This window comes from Heteronotia binoei, chromosome 4 (assembly GCF_032191835.1).
Source record: "Heteronotia binoei isolate CCM8104 ecotype False Entrance Well chromosome 4, APGP_CSIRO_Hbin_v1, whole genome shotgun sequence".
Taxonomy (NCBI): Eukaryota; Metazoa; Chordata; class Lepidosauria; order Squamata; family Gekkonidae; genus Heteronotia; species Heteronotia binoei.
Window position 1 is genome coordinate 136,884,397 of NC_083226.1, and position 24,521 is coordinate 136,908,917.

The window sequence follows — 24,521 nt, forward strand, 5'->3', positions numbered from 1 at the left end:
GGAGCAAATATAAGGGTCAGTTAGATGTAGTTTCATTTCCTCCAACTCCAACAGTCTCAATTTAATACATCTGAAGATATATGACTCATCAGAAGTAAAAAAATCATCAACCTCTATCCCCAGCTGGTTAAATTTGGACAGAAGAACTGCTGACCAGGATGAAATATATGGGTCTCTTTTCATACAATCAAGAAGGCTGCTAGGATCTGTTCTAATGTGAATTTTGAGCCAGAATTTAAACACTGCAATCCAGGCTTTTCTCTCCACCAAAAACTGACTCCAGAGCAGAGAGCAAAGTAGGACACACATTTTGGCATACCAAGAATTTGTCTAAAGAATGAGGCTTTATGCCCTCGACTTTCCTGGTAAATGCTGAGATCAATATAGGGATACCATAGAGAATTTGGGCTAGCGTTTTAGCTTTGAACACCTTAATTGCTGCCAGAACTAATTGGTTACCCCTTGCAAAAAACTGTTTAATTTGAGCAACCGAACATTTAGCCAAGTTGACGGTGTTGTTACAATGTGAAACCCAGCTTAATTTGTGATTAAAAGTGATCCCCAAGTATTTAAAAAATGTTGTTTGCTTAATTGTTGAGTTGCCAATAAACCATCTCTGTGGGCACCAGCAATTTGAAAAGACAACTACTTTAGATTTGGCATAATTGATAGAGCGTGAATTACAATTACAGTAGTCATAGAAGGCATTCAAATACCTTTGCAGACCCGCACTTGTGCAAGAGAGGATGGTAGTATCATTGACATAAAGTAATAACGGAACTGCTCGGCCTGCTAGTTTAGACAGATGACCATTAATAGGGTTCAAAAATTGTACCAGATCAGTTAAAAATAAATTTAAAAGATGCGGGGCCAGCACGCAACCTTGTTTAACCCCCTTTAACACTGGGATTTTGCTAGTCAAGTCACCACTAGAAGAAAATTTCACTTGACAAAAAGTATTAGAATGAAGTTTCCTCAAGAGAAACACCAGACGGGGGTCCATTCCCAGGTAACCTAGCTTAATCCATAGCTGGGCTCTATCTATTGAATCAAATGCGCCCTTCAAGTCGATGAAGGCAGCATATAATTTTTTTTCTCCCGGTATGCATATATTTTTCAGCAAGGAAGGCCAGAGTGCAGCAATGGTCCATAGCAGATTTGCCTTTGGAGAAGCCAATTTGTTCAGGACCTATGATGAGTCAGGGGTGGCAGCAGTGGTGGGCTGGCGATGGAGTCAGCAGGGAAGCCGTAGGCACTGGGACAGGCCTGGGGACAAGCGGAGAGGACCAGCACAGCCACCCCTCAGGAGCATCTGGCACTGCCCCTCTGCCAGCCACCAACCAGCACCCTGGCCAGTGATGCTATCACAAGGGACTGCCCTTCTGCTGAGGCACCATGGACATGTGCGCCTAGCAGGCAGCCTGCAGCACGCCCCGTGATGGGTCTGGTGCCGCCACTTACATGCTCGTTGGTGCAGTGATTCCAGCCACAAGCAGTTCGCCTCTGCTTTGGCCTCCTCAGCCACACCCACCTCCTGCACCACAATCACAGCAACCAGGGCAGCAGAGGGTGCCAGCTGCCTGTGCATATCCCCCAGCCTGCCACACCAGCCACCAACACCCTGCTCATCTCGCCACCAATGCTGCTGCATCCCCCAGCCTGCCCAGCAGCAGCACAAAGGCCACTGGGCACCAGGGCCACTGGTGGGCACCCTCCAACTGTGCCCTGGCCCACTGCCACCACAAAATCTCAGAAGCAAGCAAGGATTTGTCTTGGTTTTTTCCTCCAAACACGCCCTTTTATACACAGTGGGTGGGAAGTGCAGGGGGGGGGCGGAATTGATCATAACTATAAAGGTACTCTTGAAGGGAAATCTTAAACAATGGCATTCTGGAAGCCTAGGATGCCAGATAGTCTAGAACTGGCCCTTGGTGGAAACATCACTTACAGAATGCCATAACTATAATATCAATTGAAGCCAGTTTTATAGTCAACAGTTTCCCTGAAGAACACTGTTATGGGGGAATAGTAAGCTGTAGTGTGTATAATGTTTTCAGTTTGAATGCAAAGACAGGTTCAAATCCTCATCTCATGAGGTCAATATGTTCTTTGGCAAGGAAGTATCACAGCATCAGAACCTGGATAGATAAGGATCTTATAACTAGTAAAGTTTATAACTCAAAGGATTAGTTCAATTTTGGGAATGCAATGATGATTGAACAGAATTATATTGTCAGCTAGTCCCATCTCGTTTTACATAAAAACAGAACAAGTGTGTTCATCCTGTCCTATCCACTGGGATAAACTTGATAGCTACAAAGGCATCCAGAGTTTAAAGCTTTGCAGAATTCCACATGACTAGACCACAGATTCCTGAATATAATCAGGCTCACATGAAAAAGAGACAATGTAATGTACTGGATAGAATATTAGACTTTGACCCAGTAGACTTTATTAAAATAATCCCTTCCATGATTAGGTGACCCTTGGACAGTTACTATCTGACACACTAACCTTCCTTACAAGAATGTTATAAAGATAAAAGCTGGGTGGTATCATGTAAAATATGCTATATCCCCAGAATGTCACAATACAGTACTATACTTAACAGCTGCAAAACTTACTTGTAGGAAACTCTCAACATCTTCCTCAGAACTTTCTAAAAATGGGATAGTTAAGGCTTCTGAAATGTTTAGTACAGTTAATAATTCTCAAAACAACTACATTTACACTACAACATATAAATCTAATTTGGAGACCAACAATTCATCATGTATTATAAGAACACATATTTGATAATCATAGAATCACAGAGTTGGAACGGGCATACAAGCCATCTATCCCAACCCACCTGATACCATTGCCTGGAGACACAAATTTGGTAATATAAGGCCAAGTGATCTGCCAGTTCAGTGTGTCTCGTCTTACCCTACCACAGACTTGCACCCCCAAACTCTGTTTGGGTCACTTTCCACATTCATGTCTTCTGCTTCATGGATCCATGGACCACACCTGGAAAGGTAGTATCACCCTCTGCAATAATTCCTTAAAATCCCTATCAATCATCTGCTTAGATCAGTTCCGCAGGGCCTGCAAGACCGCCCTCTTCAAACAGGCGTTCATTAATGATGGTACCAATGCTTACTGCTAAATTAATAATGCTTACCGCCACTGTTAGTCTAGGAATGTTTTAATCACTGATTGGTTTTAATGTGTTCTTAATGTTTTATTATTGTATTGTTCATTTTAAATGTTGTAAGCCGCCCTGAGCCTGCTCTGGCGGGGGAGGGCGGGGTATAAATAAAATTTTACATTACATTACATTACATTACATCTCTATTTTTCCTAGCCTCTTGTTTGTGAGTGTGTGATCGCTCGAATGTATGATTATATCTTTACATATTTTTGTAAGTAAACATTTTTAATCTATTTTACTTTTGCAGTTTTTATTCTGAAACTGGACTTCTGTAAAGTGGTAAAAGATCCCTCCTAAGCTCTACCAGGGTTATCCTCTTGCCATCAAAAGAGGAGACTCCCAGCAATTTTACTAACACCACCAGGGCAAATGTACACTGGGAGCTCATGCTTTCACGGCATATTTCCAAGAGGAGTACAGGCACTTTTTCCACGTTTTTTTAGTCTTCAGACTCTTCATATTTGTTCAACCTGCACCACATGGTACATGTATTCTTGGGCTGCAGGTCTAGAGACCTGTACTTCTTTCCTTTATAGAACTTCCTGAGGTTTTTTTTCCTGGGTATGTTTAACAAATGTCAGCACTCTGGCCATATCCTATTTATGACAGATCTGGCACGCATGACAAATGAGTTTGACACCCCTGCTCTAGTGGATTGCAGCAGGAGGGGATGATGGGTATAATCCCCTTCTGCAAGCTTTGTTCTGCTCCCAGTTCACTGGCTACAGCTCATTGGCTGGGGCACCCAAAGAAGAGCCCCTGAAGATGATTTCAATGGTTGGGTACATTAATATGAGAGTAGGCAGTCCTTAAAGTAGTAGGTTGGTTACCCAAGCCCAGAACAGTTATGTAGAACCCAAAGCATTAGTGTCACAAGGCCAAGCAACTGTCCCTAGAAAATCTTGTTACTAGTCAACTAGATATCAATTAAGTCACTGTTGTGAGGTGATAAAAATAATCAACCTGTTGAGAGAGATAACATGTTAAATGATATCAAACATCATTGAGTGATCTAGGAGAATCAACAGTTCTAAATTTACCCAATCTCTTTTCCAGTGATGGTAATCCATGTGACTAAGGCAGTTTTAGACCCCAAAACAGACCTCTTGACAGATCAAAATTAATGCAAATAATCTGTTTCATCCAACAAAATCTAGAGTTGGATGGACACCATTGTCTTTTTTTTTTAATTACTGGGTATTTATTCTCCTGGGAACATTTAAAAGTACTTCTCGTTTAAACACAATTTTATTTGGTAATATATGATAATTATATCCAGTTCTAATAAAATATTAACACTTACTACCTTCACCATAAATTACACTTTCCCCTCTTCCCCTCCCCCCAAATCTTGACTTCCGCCGGTGTCAGTTACCTAAACTTCTAATATCAAAAGGTATCTTTAACTTTAAAAGAATAATAAGAAATAAAAAGAAAAATATATATATATCATTTTGCAAAGAAATTAGAAAACACCATTTCTTATTCTTTATAAAGTGCCATCCAGTTGTTATAATTCATCTTCTTTCTTCTTTTGAAAACCTAAGTGATATTCTCAAAAATCACCCAGTGTCCTTTTATTTTCCATTCTTTTTCTATGTACTTTCTAAATTTATCCCAATCCCTTTTAAATCTCTCTAACTCATAGTCTCTCAAGATTCTTATCAGTTTGTCCATTTCACTCCATGACATAACTTTTACAATCCAGTCCCATTTTTCTGGTATTTTATCTTGCTTCCATAACTGCGCATATAATGTCCTAGCAGCTGAAAGCAAGTACCAAATAACAGTTCTATCTTCTTTTGGAAATTTCTCCATTTGTAATCCCAATAGGAAAGTCTCTGGAGTTCTCTTAAATTCATATCCCAAGATTCTAGAAATTTCTTGTTGAATCATTTGCCAAAACTGTTTCGCTTTTTCACAAGTCCACCACATATGGTAGAAGGAACCTTCATGCTCTTTACATTTCCAACATCTATCTGGCATCTTATTGTTCATTTTTGCTAGCTTTTTAGGAGTCATATACCACCTGCACATCATTTTATAACAGTTTTCTTTGATACTATATCATGTCGAAATTTTCATAGAGTTCTTCCACAAATATTCCCATGTTTCCATCTGTATTTCTTTATTAACATTAATTGCCCATTTTATCATTTGAGATTTTACTACTTCATCTTCAGTAGACCATTTCAGTAATAGTTTATATAGTTTTGAAATCAACTTTTCATTGTCTCCAAGCAGAACTTTTTCCAATTCAATTTGCTCTTTTCTTATTCCTTCACTTTTAATGTCACTTTCCACCAAGTTCTTAATTTGTTGAATTTGAAACCAATCATATTTGTTACTTAATTCTTCCATCTTTAACTTGATTTTACCACCTTGGAATTTCAATATTTGACCATATGATAACCACTTTCCTTCACCTTCAGCATATATTTTTATTACTTCCGTTGGCACTATCCACAACGGCTTTCTCTCATCTCCATATTTTTTATATTTTATCCACGTATTTAACAGATTTCTTCTTATATAATGGTGTGAGAAGAAGCCGTCCATTTTCCTTTTACCATAATACATATATGCGTGCCACCCAAATTTGTTTCCATGTCCTTCTAATGCTAAGATGGACACCATCGTCTTGAATACTTTGCCCTGAATGGGGATGTGGCAGAACAACCCACCTGAACTGCACTCCCTGTTCTTTCCCTCCAAAGAGCTCTTCTCTCTCTTTTTTGGTTCATCCACTGCCACAACATGGCCTTTGTAGGAATTATTGTCTGCCTACCTCCTATAGGTTAAAAATATTCTTATATTCCTCAGGAAGTTTGTAACTGAGTCTTTCTAGCATCTTAAGTTTTCTAGATCTCTATTCATGGCTAGGTGTCAGCTTTTTTAGGGAAAAGTGTGACCAGCTAACCATTTTCTCTAGCCAGGTCTGCTATTAGCATTTCTAAAACCTAGTTGGGTGAGGCTGTAGACCAGTTCCTCCCCCTTGTCTGTTCTCTGTCAAGAAATACAAGAACTTTTTAAAACTCAGGGTGAAAGTTTTGTACAGTCCGAACTTCCAAAGTAAAATGCATTTCTTCATACCTTATCATCACTACTGGGTGACAGCTGTTCAACTAACTGGACCCAGAAACATTTCCTTCTCCCTGGCTGGGAAGTCCTTATATAATAAACCACAATGAATAAACATTAATTTAAAAAATGGTAGGACAAATTCCTCCAAGAAGTCCATTCATATCCTTGGGTCACAACAGTAGAAACTGAAACATGTAACCGCAACTGACCTGAGTTCTGATGTAGTGGAAATGTTGTCATATTGGGAGAGGTCTAGTGACAATCAATTAGTATAGCAACAAAGCACTTTGTACTTTGAGAAAGTGCTCTAAGCACTGCAGAAGAATAACTTTAGCTCCTTAATAAGGATTACCTTTTTTAATGGAAATAGTATGTTCAAAACCATGGCAAAGCCTTCTGTATATTAATGCAGTCTCAAAAATATTTTGTTCTTAGAAAATGGTTCTTGAAAAGAAAGATCTAGAAACTATTTCAAGGCAACAAACCACATTAAGTGTTTTCACTTACGGTATTACTCTAATGCCATTCACTGCTCTCATAAGGAAAAATCTTTTAGAACACTTTCTGGGTTTATCAGTAATTAGGAACAGGGCCAAAGAAAGAAATTGAAAACAATACTCAGCCGTGGTCACACTCACCATTAAATCCATCTATAACATGTTGCTATTATACTCCACAGGTTTTATACAACGAATTTCCTGATCAGACATCCTCCGTCCTTCCATTTTAAGCCACATCGGTCCCGTCATTGGTTGATCAGAGGTCTCAACCCGACCTCATTTTATGATTACAAGAAACTCTTCAGTATGAGCACAGAATAATTTGGATGTCACAAGCACCAGCAGAGGATGCTTCCACTTGCACAAGGGGGAGGGTGTGCTTGCCATTCTACAGGGTCTTCTGACCTGCAAAGGTATCATTTTGGTAGGTGTAAATCATTTAAATAAGAAATTCCCTCCATGAAGCTCAAAATATAACCATTAACCAGTATATCCAGGAGATATTCTGTCACTCCAGCTGTGAAGTTATGTAGCTTTCAGGACTGCCTCTGAGCTATATTTTAGCGCTTTCTCTATTGGTAAGCTTTCAAAGCAGAGGGTAGTTTGTGTAAAGATTCCAAGACCAATTAGAAAATCTTAGTGTAGCCAACTTGATTGGTAAATAGATGAAGATCAAACAGGTTTTATGCAGAGGAGGTTTTAAAAATTATATTGATCTGATAATTAATGTAAAGCTAGGAGGAATAACAAACAAATATGTTTTGATCTTTTTAGATGCTGTCATGCATTGGATTATATGGGCTAACCATATTTTAAGAGTTTAAGCTTTCTGTTCAAGAGGGAATTTTGTAGTCTAGCAAGAGCAGTCTGAAGGGAAGAAAGATTGTAAGAACTTTACAGTGTTTCAAGTTTAATTACATGCAGATGATGTAATGATAATGATACAGTGGCAAGTATAAGTGAACCTAAGAAATCTTTTAGAGAAATATAGGTTTCTGAATGGTATTGGATATGGGAATATTTTTTTAAAATTGCTTGTGTTTTGCCTTTAAATCTCGGAGGAAAGCTGGACAGGGATAGTTGAACAGCCAGAGCCAGGTAGCTCTTCCCAGTGAGTGTGTGAAGCTGTGAGACAGCACACTCCCTCAATTTGTTTTGGAAGTCATTTGCATAGAAAAATAGCAAGTAAAGAGTTAACTAAAACCTGATTGTGGGATGAAAACTCCAACCCTTAGACAATTGTTCCTTTGTTTCTTTTCCTGTGCTAGTTTGAAGAAGTTGATTGAAATATAGCAGACTGTTACATTCAGCAATTCTTGTGAGTAAATTGGGCCAGTGAGATCACAAAAGTGTGGGCTTGCAAACTTTGGCTGTTTTGTGAGTGTGTGTGTTGTGTGTCCCTTAATAAAGCCATGGCAAGGGACTTCAGAGGGTATGACAGTTTTTTACTTTCATTTAGTGGAAGTGCAGCTGGAAAAGCCTTTGAAGGTAAAAAAGAGGATGAGGAAATAAAGACTACTGTATATTTAGAGGAACTGCACTGCTGTATTTTTATTTATTTGTTTAGGGAATGGAAAAGTCTCCTGGCCCAACCCCCAAAGTCTCTGGGCTCCACCCCCAAAGTCTCCAGGTATTTCCTGAGTTGGACTTGGAACCCTTTGCTGGTATGATCTTGATGTGAGAAGAGGATAATTGTATCTGGATGTATTCCAATTACATACTACAAAGGTATACTGTTGACCTAACATGCATTATTAACTATTAGCAGCAAATCAAAAACTGCAACAGCATTTAGTAATATTTGTATCATCCTCCAAATAATACTTTTTATCTGCAAAAGAGCCTTGTGAGTTAGGCTGAGACTTGCCAAAGATTGGCAAGACTTGCCAAAGATTGCCTAGTGAGATTCATAGCTGAGTGAAAATTTGAACCTTGACAAGTCATGACCAAGCCTGATAGTCTAGTAATTGTGTCAAACTTGTCTTGAAGTTGCTACATTCTCATCATTGACCATGTAACAACATTAATGGATTTTGTAATCAGCTAAGAATTTTTGTTGTGCACCTTCAGAGGGAGTGTTGCCATTTGGGGAACCACTTGCCATCTTGGTTTAGTGAAAAATAGATAATGCAGTACAGTCCAGCTTTGATGTCACTCAGCAGTCTGGCTGGAACAATCATTTCATGATCATCCAGTTGAACCAAATTTAATCAAGACCTAATGGCAGCAACACACTTCTCCTATTTCTGTCTCCATAGAATATTTTAAAATGTCGAGCATAACAGATTGCAATCAATCTGACATACAAATAAATGGGAGATGCCCAACAATATTAGTGTACTATTTATGCACACAACCTTTGCAAGATGAAGAATGTAAAGAACTGCATTTCAGTGTAGCTTTGCAACAATATAATTCAGAGAATCTGCACTATAGTCCCTACAAATGTGCACAGAAATACACGTGCAAACTTTTTACAGTTTAACAGATTTATCCCATATAGTACATAGTACCAGGAAATGACTTGTCAGTAGATTTTTATCTTATCTGTAGAAAGAATTTCCATTGTGAAGTTTATCTAAAGAGCATCCTGGCCTATTTGACATTTTTCCTTTAAACGTGGTTCATGTTTATCTGCCCTTGTTGACTATTCCAACAGAATTGCAGCATTTTAAAAAAGGTACTGTGTATTCTTCTATCTACTTCTTTAACTTTCATCCTAGGCACAAGGCCCTTTATTGGTCAAAAGATCTCTCTCAGGTTTGAGATAAACTACAATTTCTGAATTTTATAGTGTGGCTCAAATTTTAGTTTCATCCATCCATGCTACTGTGGATTACATAATTAAAACAATGCAATCAAAGCCACATATATAACCAACAAAGTGATAGAACAGGATTACAATATTAGAAAGCAACACTGCACATACAATAAAATAGTATAATACATACAAGCAAACATATATATAACTGATAATATTTGTGAATCATTGTAACATTGTGAATGAAGTGCTAGGTTTGAACATTGTTTCAGTTCCTAGTCATGAAGTTTAGATGACTTCCCTAGAAAAACCAAGGACTTTTTTTGAGCAGGAAAGCACAGGAATGCAGTTCCAGCTGGCTTGGTGCCAGGGGGTGTGGCCTAATATGCAAATGAGTTCCTGTTGAGCTTTTTCTTCAACAAAAGCCCTGGAAAAACCTATTGGAAATATTATAACAACAAAAGCACCATTAAGAGTTTCTGGAAGTTGTGATTTGAAAGAGTATTCAGGCTGTTAAAAGCGACTAGCAAAAGCCAGTGTGAAAGAATCAGGATCCTGACAATCATTCAAAGATTTGTAATATCATTTACACGGTAGATATAGATCTATGAGACACTGTTGAAGTTGGAACAAAGTGATTTCATACAATAGCTATATATTTGTATATAGCATGTCCAATTTTTAATCCCTTTTATAGCATGCCACCCTGGTAGCTTTTCCAGTAACACAGCAACTCGCTTCAGGAAGGGCAACCTCTGGTGACTGACCTCTGCTGGGAGCCTGGAGATTATTCAGAGAGGTGGCAAAAGAAAGCCTGCCCCTGTCCTCCTGGCTGCTGGTGTTCCAAAGAGGTCTCTCGTCCCATCCAAGTACTTACCAGAGCTGGCCCTGCTTAATTTCCAACATCTGATGATGCCAGGCTAGCCTGGGCTAGCCAGGTCAGGGCCATAGTATTTAAAATGGTATTGCTTTTGTTTCTTATATCATGGTTATAGTATTTTACAAGCTATGGAGTTATTCCCATTCACCTTCAGTGAATGTAGATTGTTGTATTTGAGACCAGGAAGATTTCTTTTAAATTGCTGTTCAGATAGGAGTATGGGTGGTTTTGGTCAAGTCAGTTTAATTTGACATCATTGTAATGATCAATGAGATTAACAACACCAAAAAGCCATTGTGCACTGAAAAACAACTCTGGCTATTTCAGAATAATAATGAATATCATTAATTTAGGCTTATGTGTAGATGTCCTCCATACCCAAGAAAATCAATATTTCAGAAGAATAATGGGTCATCAAGTCATAACTGACTCACAGTGATAAAAGTAAATCCCAGGCTATTGTGGACAAGAGAGGAGCAGAGGAGGTTTGCCATTCTTCCCTGATGATCTCCCAAGGGTTGCCAGCTTCCAGGTGGCACCTGGAGATCTCTCACTTTTACAACTGATCTCTGGCTGGCAGAGATCAGTTCCCCTGGAGAAAATAATAGAGAGTGGTTGAAATCAGGGCTTTTTTGGCAGGCTGCTGCTGCTGCCAGCCTCCCCATGCCCTCCTCTTTTAAAATCTGGAGAAGCTCTTCAAAAGTCTATCTTTTTGACCTCTCCACTTCAAGACAAGTCTTACCTAAAGACAAACTAGACCAAAAACTGACTACACCCTCACCATGGTTTGAATATTTCCAAGTCAGGCACTTGCTCCAGGATCTCAGAGTAAGCCAATCCCTTTCCCGTCCTTCGACAGATTTTGAACATCTGATCCTACATCTTCCTAAAAGCAAAAATAAAACAAAAGGTCTCATCTCACGGCTTTACCAAATTCTTGTAACTAAACTAGAAAACTCACCACCTTCTTATACCGTCCATTGGCAAAAGGACTGTAACATCACAATCTCCTCAGAACAGTAGGATTCCATCTGGGCTAGTGAGACATTACAATCCGAAATAATAAACATCTCACAACAAAATTACAAATTAATTGCTCGCTGGTACCACACGCCTCATCAACTCTCTCATATATTGCCCCATGGATCCTCTGATTGTTGGAGGAACTGAGGCTTTAAAGCATCTTGCATTCATTGTTGGTGGGACTGTCCTAAAATCAAACCTTTTTGGTCACTAATTTGTGCTCATATTTCTTCTTCAATAAATGTACTAATCCCTGTTACTCTGGAGGTAATATTTCTCAATCACTGGTCAGGCATACAGATTACTCCTCCCAAAAAATCTTTAATTATCAAATTATTAACTATGGCAAAAACGTTGATTGCACAAACCTGCCTGTCACTCGACTCCTGGTTTCTTAAGATCTGGGAACGTATTGCAATGGACAAAATTCAAGCTGCTTTAGATCAAATAGATCCCCTTCAGGCTTACACCAACTATGTTGCAATATGGTTACCTATTCTGGAAAAACTAGATAGTGACCCATTTTATATTAACTCTCTTACCAAGAATACAACGTACAAAGATCTTTTGTTGTTTTAAGTTTCTACTTGTAATAGCCTTCCCTTTTGGTCAACCAATGACCTAACATAAACAGCTTGCCCTGAGTATATCATTTTCTTTTTCCCTTAGTTGTTGTGGTTATGTTATTAATTGAATTGTTGCACCTTATATATTGCCTTGGATCATATCTTAACATTAGTTGTGGTACACCAATAATAATATATGACATGTCTCGGTACATAATGCTTTTCGTTAAAATTGTACTTACCATATGTTTGTATGATCCTTTCTATTTCAATAAAAACATTGAAACTTATATATTTATATTTATATATTTATATATTATGGCACCCAGTACAAGATTCCAGAATTGACACCATTCATAAAAAGAAGAGATACAGCACAAGCACTGTATTGAACTGAATGAATTTATTGCATATACAGGAATCAATTGAATACTGTCATGTTGCATTCTGAATAAATTTGTAACAATTCTAAAGAAACATATAAAAATTATAAAGATACATTTTGGAAACAGCTAAAATTGTATTTTTAGTAATTCGACCACACTCTGTTATCATGTTATCATTGCTTATTCTGTGGTTCTCTCCGTTGTTTGTTTCCCTGAAGAAAATGGCTGCTTTAAAGAGTGGACTCTAGGGAATTGTACCATGCTGAGGCCCCTTCCCAAATCCTGCCTTCTTTCAGCTTCACCCCCAAAGTCTCCAGGTATTTTCCAACACAGACCTGGCAACCCTATCTCCCATTCAGATACTAACCACAAGCTTAGCTTCCCAAGCTCTAACAAGCTTGGGTTAAGCCAAGCTATCCAGGCGGCTAAGAATTTGTAGCCACAACAAAAACATCTGTATCCTTATACGGCTAATGTGTTTCAAGATCTTTTAAAGTGCTTTTTAAGGAAAAACATCAGCAAAGGCAGCAAACCGCAACAATCTTTTCACTTACAACCATGATGTCATTCATCATACTGGCAAAAGAAAATAAATTAGAGAACTGTCTGAGTGTTGGGGTGATGATTTGGAGATTAGCCAGGAAGGATAAATTAAAACCCATTACTATCTTTTTGACATTACTTTTCATTTGTGAGGTTAGGTCCAGATGTCCTCTTCCTTTTAGCTAATAGTAATGCCTGATGTTAAAATGTCAAGTGTAGTTAGAGTTTGGTACATCCTTATTTAGATGGGCAAGGCAAGTTCCTTTTGAAGCCAGTCCTTACCACCTGCTTTTCCAGTCCAGGCAACACAACCTAAAGATCAGTTCTGGAAGAGAAATGTACTTGTTTCTGCAGATGTTGTTTCTTTTGTTCAGTATATCCTGCACCTTATTCAGCACAGCAAGAGCAAAAAGTAAGTACCACACAATAGAATGTGTCTATCATTTCAAATCTGCAGCTTTTGTACATGGGGTGGGGGGGAGAGTTATGGTTCTCACACATTTTGCTTTAGTTCTTAGTGAAATTTCACTCATTATATTTCTAATGGCTGTACTACATTATATTTCTAATGGCTGTACAGAATGACAATGAAACTAAAAGAGAAAGGGGAGGCTAGCAGTAAGAATATTCCTGTTCTAGGAACATTTGCATGTCAGTGTATTAAGTCTGTGTACATAATGTCTCGTTATCTCTCTCATCTCTCGGCTTGGCTTCGCGAACGAAGATTTAAGAAGGATGCAATAGTCCACGTTTGCTGCAGGCTCGCTGGTGGCTGACAAGACCAATGTGGGACAGGCAGGTCCGGCCACAGCGGCTGCAGGGAAAAGTCTGATTTAGGGTTGGTCCTGTAGCAGTGCGATTCTTCCTCAATCTCCTTTTGTCCTCAAGACCAGCTATGCGTGCTTAATGTACTTAATGTAGAAAAGCCCCCTTTTTGTGCACAACTGTCCACACAGCACCCATAACATCATTGTTTGTGCTCTGCTTCACAACATATTAATGAAAATTTGAGAGGAAAGGTGGCATGGTATATCCTGATTTCATCAGATCTTGGATGCTAAACGGGGTCAATACTTGGATGGGAGACCACCAAGGAAGTCTCTGCAGAAGAAGGCAATGGCAAACCACCTCTTCTCACTTACCTTGAAATCCCCTTACTGGGGTCTCTATAAGTTAGTTGTGACTTGACAGTACATATTTAGGTAATGAGATTTTGCCACAGGACTGGGAAGAACTGGTCTGCCTGTTTCTCTCTTCCTGGCCAAGTCCTGGCCATTTGGCAATCCTGGGAAAATATCCTCCTCTTCCTTCTCCTGCGCTACATAAACTGGGATATGGATGCATTGTGATTATGCAAATTCAGCATTTATTTTTAAATGACTGCAGTTTCAGGACGAAGAAATTTGTAAAGGGAAAATAGTAAAGATGTCTTCTACCATTGAAAGAGAACTAAAATGAAATATGCAGTTTAGTGATCTTGGCAAAGCTTTATTTCATTATATTATTTTTTTATTTTATAAACACAAAAAATAAATAACTTATTCCATAATAATACGAAACGAAACTAGTCATATGAAAAACATGGACAATCACCTTATATAGACATAAACATAATATTAGACTATCACTTCTTCTACAACTACTTCATCTGACCTAAATATACATAAACTACATGCTACAATAATCTAACTAATTGCAGTTGTCAATCAGAGCTTGCTTGCTTGCTTACATAAAACTTGTATATATATGCTATTAATTTTATACTTTTATTTACTTTTATATCTTTTCCTCATCACTTCATATCTAAGAATTCATTTTATAAGCATGTTACCTGACTTTCTTATCTTTCTCCACCTTAGTGATTTAATCCTGATTATCAGCTATATATTTGAAAAATGTGTTCCGTTTTTCTTGGAATCTAAAGTTGATCTGTTATGTGTATAAGATATAAGATGTTAGTTTTGCCATTGTCACATATTTGTTTAATTTGTTCTTCCATGTCATCCGTTCTGGACATTTCTCTGTCTTCCATTTTATCGCTAATGTTATCCTTCTGCTGTTATCATATATTTAAATAGTTAAATAGTTAACTAACTCATGGATGCATTGTGATTATGCAAATTCAGCATTTATTTTTAAATGACTGCAGTTTCAGGGCAGGATATAAATTCAATTAAAAATAAAAATAAAATATTCTCATGATATTACTTGGTAAGGCATTTAATAACGTACTTTGAGGGTTCATTGGAAACTTAAATTTTAATAACTTTTGCATTTCATCATGGATTTCTATCCAATATAGTCTTGTTTTTTTACATATTCACCATATATAATAGAATGTTGTGTGTGTGTTCTATTATTATTATTATTATTATCTGTTTCTTTATATTCTGCCCGTTCCTCATAGGGGCTCAGAGCGGAGTACAACATGAGGCCTTGCAAGTGCATTTCAGGAAATGAGTTTAAGTGTGTTGGAAAAGGCAATGTTTGGTGTGCAAAGAAGAGAAGAAGACCCTGCAGGGGGCAGCAAGAAGACAATTAGATAGGATTGTGAGGTCAGAGCTGTTATGTGGCATTCCTTGTCTGTCCCCAGATTACTACTCTCAGGGCAATTTCCCCCTTCTTCTTGGAAGTGCCACACTCAATCTTACCCCCTCTCTCTCTCAGCTAGAGATGTAGATTAAAGCTGGTAGCCATGTTGGTCTGAAGTAGAACATTTGAGTCCAGTGGCACCTGTAATACCATAAAAGTTTTATTCAAACTTTTGTGTGCGCACACACAACCATTACAAATAGAAAAGTGGGGGTAGTTGCCAGGAACAGCTAGTTAGAATCAAGATGCATAAGTAACTGGGCAAGTATAGCTGAGACTGAATTAAAGCAGTTGTTAAGATCTGTGAATGACAGTAAATTAGCATATACATATAAGAGTTAACAAACAGATGTGAGAATTAAATGTTGAGTCCAGTGATACCTTCAAGATCAACAAAATTCAGTTCGAGGCATAAGCAAGACATGAGAGATGTATGAACATGGTATAAGCAGTGTAGTTGCATGTGTATTGAAACAGATGGGGGGCATTAATTGCCAGGAAAAGCTAATTAGAGTCAAGATGCATAAGTAACTGAGCAATAAATACAGCAATAAATACAGCTAAGATTGGAATGACACATTTGGTATGATATATAAATAGCAGCAAATTGGCATACAGATAATAAAGATGTTAACAACAGGCATGAGAACTAAATTTGAGTTCAGTGACACCTTTAAGGCCAACAAGTTTAATTTCTGGGTATAAGTGAGAACTGAGTGACTTAGCATGTGTACTGATAAAAGAAGACAATATCTCTGTTAAGCCTTTAGAGTTCCATTGTCCTGAGCGCTGTAATAACTTCTAATTCAATAACCTGTTCCAGTCTGTTTCTGAAATTTCTTTGCAAAAAAACAGCTACTTTGAAAAGGGCAACTAGAATGATTAAAGGGTGGAACACTTTCTCTATGAAGATAGGTTAAAACGCTTGGGGCTCTTTAGCTTGGAGAAACGTTGACTGCGGGGTGACATGATAGAGGTTTACAACATTATGCATGGGATGGAGAAAGTAGAGAAAGAAATACTTTTCTCCCTTTCTCACAATACAAGAACTCATGGGCATTCGATGAAATTGCTGAGCAGTCGGGTTAAAACGGATAAAAGGAAGTACTTCTTCACCCAGAGGGTGATTAACATGTGGAATTCACTGCCACAGGAGGTGGTGGCGGCTACAAGCATAGCCAGCTTCAAGAGGGGGTTGGATAAAAATCTGGAGCAGAGGTCCATCAGTGGCTATTAGCCACAGTGTGTGTGTGTGTGTATAATTTTTTTTGGCCACTGTGTGACACAGAGTGTTGGACTGGATGGGCCATTGGCCTGATCCAACATGGCTTCTCTTATGTTCTTATGAGGTCCCCTGTTGAGTTCCTTTGGAGGTTGAAATGCTTTACGGGTAGAGAGAACAAGAAATGTACTTAGGAACCTATCTCTGTCTCTCCTCTTTTCTATCAGGTATGTTAATTCCTAAATAAACCTTTATCTACTCTTTAATCAGGATGTGCACCTTTGCTGTGTTAATTACTCTGCCAACAAAGTGTAGGTGTCTCACAGAGCAATCTTAAGGAGAGCTAAATTCTTTGTAGCTCACTGATGTCAGTAGAAGTGTGTCACTTTTTGAGATTGTGCTGGCAGTAGACTTTTTGCTAATGTGTAGAATTCAAATTGAAGGTATAGTAGACATAAAGTGAACGGAACATGATAAGCTGCAGGTGCCAAGTAAAACCACTGATCCATCTACCTCACTGATATCTATTCCAACTAGCAGCAGGCATTTCAAGTAGAACAATGTCTTCACCAAGAGATGCTAAATGAGGGCCAAACTCATATTATGTTTTTTGATGAGACAGGACCAAATTGTCTTGACCTGACTTGCTTTCCATGAAGCCACACAATAGCTGCTTTTTTGTATTTTTTATGTGCACACATGTTTGCGTGTGTGTGTGTGTGTACCTGAAAGTCATGGTGACCTCTGGTGACTGATCCCTACTGGGGCATGGAGAATACTCAGAGAGTTGGCTGAAGAAAGTCTGCCCTGTTCTCCTATCAAAAAACAAACTAGCAAACACCATATATGAAAAATGTAAACTTTAGAATTTTACTTTGTATATTGAGAAGCTGTACTTATAATAAACAATATATTACAAAACTATGTGTCTATCGGTTCTGTTAACCATCTATAACAAATGCTATTGAGCTCAATAAATACATAATACGCAATAATTTACACTATATCAATGGAGTGGAAAATGGTAACTCTCTAATGTGTAGCCAGGCAGTATAGTCCACAATATAAACCCAGTGGATTATTTATCCTATATATATAGTCCTGTTTCAAGCCAGAGTTCTTTATCAAGGGTTTTTATAAATGTATAAGTCCTTTGTCTCCTGTTATGCTGGCCCAAAAAGGCTGCATTGCTATTGGCTCACATTGAGCTGCTCCATTGGCTGATCTCCTGGAGCTCCTTCTCTGTGGCACTCCAAGGAGGGCTCCCATCCAAGTACTTGCCAGAGCTGGCCCAGCTTAGTTTCTGACTGACAAGATTGGGCTTGCCTGGGCTATCCAGGTCAGGGCCACAGCAGCTACTATGAACGTTATTTTAAAGGTCTGCGGGGCCCCAATTTGGCTCTGAATGATGTAGGGGTAGGAGGGGCGTCTGCCTTCTCTGTGTGCCAGACCTTGGAAGCAGTTTTTTGCCTCATATTGGAAATGTACATGCAGAATCACTCACTGAGGAAGCCAGGCATTGAACATGGGAACTTCTATATGCAAGATAACATGTTCGTCCACTAAAATACAATCTGGGCATAAAACGTTTCTCAAAGAACTAGATTTGTACTGTTTATTTATTATTTACAACCCCCTCAATTTTGTCAATGTAAGAGGCATGGAATATAGAACAAGGCATTTTGGATGTTCTTCTCCCTAATAATAGAGGAACCCAAACTGAGAAGGTATAACAATTTTATCAACATGGATTAATTTTTAAAAGCTTAAGTATTCCTATAATTGATTCACACAATACTTTCTCTTTCAGATTCATCTTTACATGTTATGATTTTTTCCCATGCAATTACTGTTTTTAAAGTGAAGTCTGGAAATCAATCAAACAATTTTACTCAAACCACCACTTACATTAACATCTCAGAAGATGCTGAAAGATACCTGACTAGTGTATGGCTGACCCGCTTTGCTCCTGCAGTGCACACTCTTGTTGTTGCATTGAGCCTCCCTCTGAACCTCATGGCAATCTTTATGTTTGTGATCAAAATGAAGCTTAAGAAACCAGCCGTTGTGTACATGTTCAACCTGGCTTCCGCTGATGTGCTCTTTGCGAGCGTGTTGCCTTTTAAAATTTCCTACCATTTTTCTGGACACCACTGGACCTTTGGACCGGAAATGTGCCGCTTTGTCACTGCCACTTTTTTCTGTAACATGTACTGCTCCATATTGTTGATGACAGCGATAAGCATTGACCGCTTCCTGGCAGTGGTGTACCCAATGCAGGCTCTGTCATGGCGCACGGTCAGGGGTGCCTTTGTGGTGTGCTGTGTCATCTGGCTTGTTGCCATAGCTGGGGTTATACCTCTGGTTATCACAGAACAAACAAAGAGAATCCCTCAGTTAAACATCACTACCTGCCTTGATGTGCTCGATGTATCTATTGTTATGAAAATGTTTCATTATTATTTTCCTGCATTATCTTTTTTCTTCTTTTTTATACCAGTAATAATTTCTACCACCTGCTATGTGTGCATTATAAAAAAACTTAATTCATCTAAAATTACTGCTACAAAGCCTGGTAAGAAGAGGCGGGCCAAACTCTTGTCTGCAGCTGTCTTGTGTTCTTTTATTTTTTGTTTTGGGCCAACGAATGTCTTAGTGGTGGTGCAAAGCTTCTTCTTTCCACCTGATCAACCACTGAAGAGTGTCTCTTATGCCATTATGCTGGCGATCTGTATGGGCACCATCAATTGTTGCATTGACCCCTTGATTTATTATTATGCTTGTTCTGAGTGTCGAAAGAAGGTCAAGAAGCTCCTGTGCCTTAAAGAGCATTCTGAGCTTGGAAAAGGAAGTCAGACAACCAGTAGTAGAATGGGAACTTTTTCTAATGATTTGAATCATTCAGTGAAGGTATGTACTTATGATGAGTCTGGCAACGTGGTGGGTGGAAAGTGCCATCCAGTTGCAGCCAATTTATAATGGCCCATAGGGTTTTCAAGGCAAGAGATAAACAAAGGTGGTTTGCTATTGCTTGCCTCTGTGTACCACACTTGGATTTCCTTGGTGGCCTCCTATCCAAGTAGTAACCAGGGCCAACGCTACTTCGCTTCTGAGCTCAGGCTAGCCTGGACCATCCAGGTCAGGGCTCTGACATAATATACTAATTGTAAATCATAACTTTTGCATGTTAGAGATGTGAATGTAGTGGATGTCTTCAATTGATATTGTTGTGAAATTGTCTGGTTACTTAGAATGGGACTGTTAGGCTGATAACAGATGGCTGGAAATAGAGCCGGCTGGAAATAGAGCACCCTGGAGCTTCTGGATGGCGCTCGAAAAACGGGCAGGCCGTGGGCACCTGGAGAGCATCTGGAACACTCAAGCATCCTGTTCATGGCTCCCTGGGTGCTCTTCAGGTGCTCCCCAGCCTTCCAGATGGCCAGGAGCCATCTTGGAGATGCCCCAGCGAAAAGGCACCACTTTTGCCATGGTGCCTTTTTTGAGGTGGGTGGAGCGGCCTTGAGGACGGGGTGAATACATGATCAGGACAGCCACCAGATGTTGTCGTCTGGAAGGTTTTTTTGGGTCAACTTCAGAGGCGTCTCTGAGTCGACCCAAAGTGCCAGTCTGTAATCAGCCTTACTGTGCCTAAAGCGACTGAGGAGGTACAACAAAAGAATGTGTTTCTCAGTGGCTGTAGATGTTTCTTCAATGTGTACTAATTGTTAGGAGAAAAGCTCCTGATGTTATTCATAGATTCAGAGGAGTTAGCCATGTTAGTCTGTTGCTGCAAAATAGTAGAGTCCTGTAGCACCTTGAAGATTAACAAATTTTATTATAGCATAAGATTTAAAGAAACAGGAAATTCCCCATTTGTCTGGTTAGCTCCATGAGGGTGGCTAGAAGATGTGAAATCTGTGGGAGGGGGGAAGCTACAGTCACTTCTCCCTGTGTTCTGTGGTGGCAAACAAAAGAGCTAGTGGCATCTTGGGGACTAAAGTCCCATCATGCATGTGATGCAAAGTCCTTGTGTGATGTGCAAAAAAATGCAAGGATTGGGGAGAGTTGAAATCTCCACTCTGCCATAAAACTTGCTGGGTAACCTTGGACCGCTTCATTTCTGTTAGCCTAAGCCAAGTTGCAAGTTTGTTGTGAGCATAAAATGGATGAGAGGAAGACAACATATGCTGCCCTGAACTCTTGAGTCCTTGGAGGAACTGTAGGATAGTTATGCAATAGGTGATGAAGATACATAATTTTTAATTACTGATGGGTAGGCATGTTGGTTTGTAGCAGCAAATAAAGCACAAGTCCTCTAGATTCCAGTTTTATAGTTTGAGTATGGAGAAGAGAGAAACAGGACAGAGAATATGCTATGAACTGGCTGAAGTGTTTTAGACTGCTTCTCACTCATTCATCACTTACACATGAAGTTGCCTTATACTGAATCAGACTGTTGGTCCTTCAAGGTCAGTATTGTGTAGACTGACAGTGGTTATCCAGTGGTTCAAGCAGAGGCCTTTCACATCACCTGCTGCCTGGTCCTTTTAATTGGAGATGCCAGGGATTCAATTTGTATAAATAAAGGAAATGTCACAACTCTCCAGACCTCTTCCCTGCTCTTTAACTGAAAGGAAACCAAATTCAGCTAGCCTCTGGAACTTCTCACTGCTGCTGGAAGTGGGAATCATCTAACAATATTCATATATTTCTGTCTCTAAGATATCATAAGATTATTTAGATAGTTATCACACACAGTCCTGTGGTTTTGAGACACGTTATCCATTATTTTGTACCAATATGTAACATAAATAGGAAAAATATGCAATCCCCCTCATCTTTATCCCAAAAGCTTCAGTTATTTTCATTACATTCATTATTATTACCATTAACTTTCATTTGTTTTAATTTCCACTAGTTTCAATAGATATATATTTCTGTTTATAATGGATCAGTTTTCCACTCTATTTGGATGTTCTCAGGGACTGTGTACTCCTTTCACAATAGACACCTGTCAAATTTTAGAAAGGTGGGAGAAAAGATTCCAGTATTACAATAAATTAATTTTTTCACTTGACTGGCAAACATTTAGCATTCCCCAAAGACTGTCAGTCTTAAAGAATTAGTAGCGTTTGACCATCCAAGATGGTCAATATGACAGCACAGTCTACAATGATGGCTTGGCTCCACCAACAAGTCAGGCAACATAACAGGAATTAGAGAGATAAGCCTGTTACCCTAAGAAGGCAGACACTAGTTTGCCTTTAACATCTACAAGAAGGCATGGTTTGCATCAGCACAATGGATTGGCTGCAGACTGGCATGTGGAATTCCAAGAAAGCCAATGCCAAGAAAGCCAAGAACAGGCAGGCAAAAACTGGCAACCTGGACCCAAGGGAAGTAACGTAGTATATTCAGGAGAATGTACAGAACATGGAATACATAGGAAAGCAAGTGGCAGTGGGGATACAGAAACTGAAAGCTTGCATCCTCAGCAAGACAAGGCAGCAGGGCATAATAAGCAGAGGTTGGCCTTTCCCCAAGTATTGAAGGGTGAACCATTAATGAAAGCTGCAAACATTTCTGTACAGTTCTCCCCTGTTACAAGATGTACTTCACTTCAATTATTAGGAAGGTACGATGGTAGTTTCATACCTCCTTTGATGCTCACTCTGCTCTCTATCCAGATGCCATTGAAACTAATGAAATGTTCTGTTGTTTCATTTTGTTTTGTTGCAATAATTAATATAGGGATGTCCTCAGTTCACTTAAATTCGTTTCCAAATTAATTCGCATCCCTAGAGCTGTCATTCATGGCAGTTCTACACTACTGTGGCCATGCAAAATTGCCCCATTTTAAAGCATTCCACTTTAAGGCCTTGTCCATATCATGGAGTGCAACTCTCACAGGTCCCCCTCCCTGTTTATATATAGAAAGTTCTTTACAGGGCAGCAGGAGCCAAATTTTAGGCTTTTGCTCAAAATCAGATGTGCAACAGAAGATGAGGTTTTATAAGCCAATGTTATTTATTTGTCTGTTTTGTTTGTTTGTTTATGGAATTTCTGTCCTCATCAAGGCCACCAAGGCAAAATAGGATTGTACTCTATTGCACTCTTAATTGTATGTATCACTTTGCTCTTATTGCATTGTCTTCTCCCTTTGCCATTTTCTGCATCATTTTATAGTACATCGTGCCTTAAGACAGCTTTTATTTGTACTGTTTTCTAATTCTGTAATCCTAGACCTGGTCATATTGCACAATTTATTAGATGTGCTGTTTGACTTAAATTTTAAAATATTGTATAAGTCATCTTGACACTCAGTAAGAAAAGCAAGGTCTGGTTGGATGGGCAGTGCCTGGTGATATTTCAAAAACTGGTGAACTGTGCTGGAAGGATTTCCAATAGCAGACAGAATGTGAGTTAAGGTGTACCTGAGTTTCCATTAACACTTCCCTACTAAGTGCTTTGGCCAATAGCAACCCCTTAAAACCTGATTATAATTCCATAACTGTTTTCTATGGATGTATGATAAAATACACTGCCAATGTAAGATCAAAATGAAATAAACAGTACTGCTGGTGACAATAAGATATCTCTGTTTTATTGATAAATGTCTATGGAATGTAGAACCTTACCTGAAATTGTGCAAGGATTTCTAGCAGGCTGAAAAAAGGATTCCAGTGTGAACAGATGGCTCTGGAAAAACTTGGCAAGCTGATCACAAACTTGGCAAGCTGATTGACTATCTTTTCCACTTGCCAATGGCTGCTTTCAGCCTGAAAATGTCCAAGACCTAAATAGTGTCCAAAACCTGGTGTGGCTTTATTTCATGTAGGGTCTACACATGCAGCAGTTTGAGGCAGCAGAATCCTCATGTCATGGACTTGAGTGTGCTAGAAATGAAAACCAAACCTGAATTCTCTTGAGCTTCCCCCTGCATTTTCTAGGCCTTCCCCTATTGTCCAGAACAAGGCCATTTTAGATCCTCTAAGCCTTCTTGGTCTTTCTAAGAAGCTAATGCCTGTAGTCTTTCTCTGAAACAGTGTTATTTTAAACACCAGCTGAGAGACAGCAGGGTAGACAGGCTTATCACCCTGAAGGTCAGTTGTTTGGAAGGAGAACAAGGAACTCAGAGACATGCACAATGAGAACATACAGTTTCCGAAGGTCTCATAAGGACCCAAGGAGGGTCCAACCATCTTATCATACCAAAGACTTTTGCAACATGTACGGAACATATAATTTTTCATGATTACTCTGATGCATAGTAGTCTCATAAGGCAGTTTTTCATAACAGAATATAAAATGACTGCCCCACAAGCAGCAAGGGATCGTCCTTCTGCACAGGAGAGTCCACCCTGCTCTGTCAGTCTGTTCTTTTCTACCCACTGCAGGTGAGCTCTACTGGAGAAATGTACTCTGTCTGAAGAAGTGTTCATGCATACAAAAGCTTTGTTGATCTTAAAGGTGTGTCTGGACTCAAACATAGGACTGTCTGTACCTATGTTTGTCTTTTCTTCCTGGCACAATCTAGAAGTCTGTGCAGGATTGCTTCTAAATTGCTTGCTGTCTGTTGTTGGATACATTCCGCTTTGGATGAGAGCCTGTTTCTTTGAGCCTTTGTGCCTTTAGGAGTGAGAGCAGCAAGAGTGCTTACAAGATAAGATTCTGCAGCTCTTGAGGAAGGCCCTGATCCTCCCTTTCACAACAAGGTTGCATCGATGTGACCAAGTTGTTGAGAGAATATTTCCCCAGGGGCTTAGAG

General features: G+C 39.2%; 1 protein-coding gene across 1 annotated transcript; it reads left to right on the top strand.

The window, feature by feature from the left end:
* Window positions 1–18,613: 18,613 nt before the first annotated feature.
* On the top strand, window positions 18,614–23,672 carry LOC132570149 (proteinase-activated receptor 1-like). The gene is made up of 2 exons (XM_060236580.1): window positions 18,614–19,663; window positions 23,592–23,672. Exons 1-2 carry the CDS (start codon window positions 18,770–18,772, stop codon window positions 23,670–23,672), a joined length of 975 nt encoding a protein of 324 aa, XP_060092563.1. The 5' UTR covers window positions 18,614–18,769.
* The last annotated feature ends 849 nt before the right edge of the window (window positions 23,673–24,521 follow it).

Bases quoted from the DNA above. Each gene is read 5' to 3' on its own strand.
- LOC132570149 (XM_060236580.1), top strand. From the start codon at position 18,770: ATGGCAATCTTTATGTTTGTGATCAAAATGAAGCTTAAGAAACCAGCC. The intron at 19,664-23,591 runs GTATGTACTTAT...TATTTCATGTAG, and splicing joins ATTTGAATCATTCAGTGAAG to GGTCTACACATGCAGCAGTT.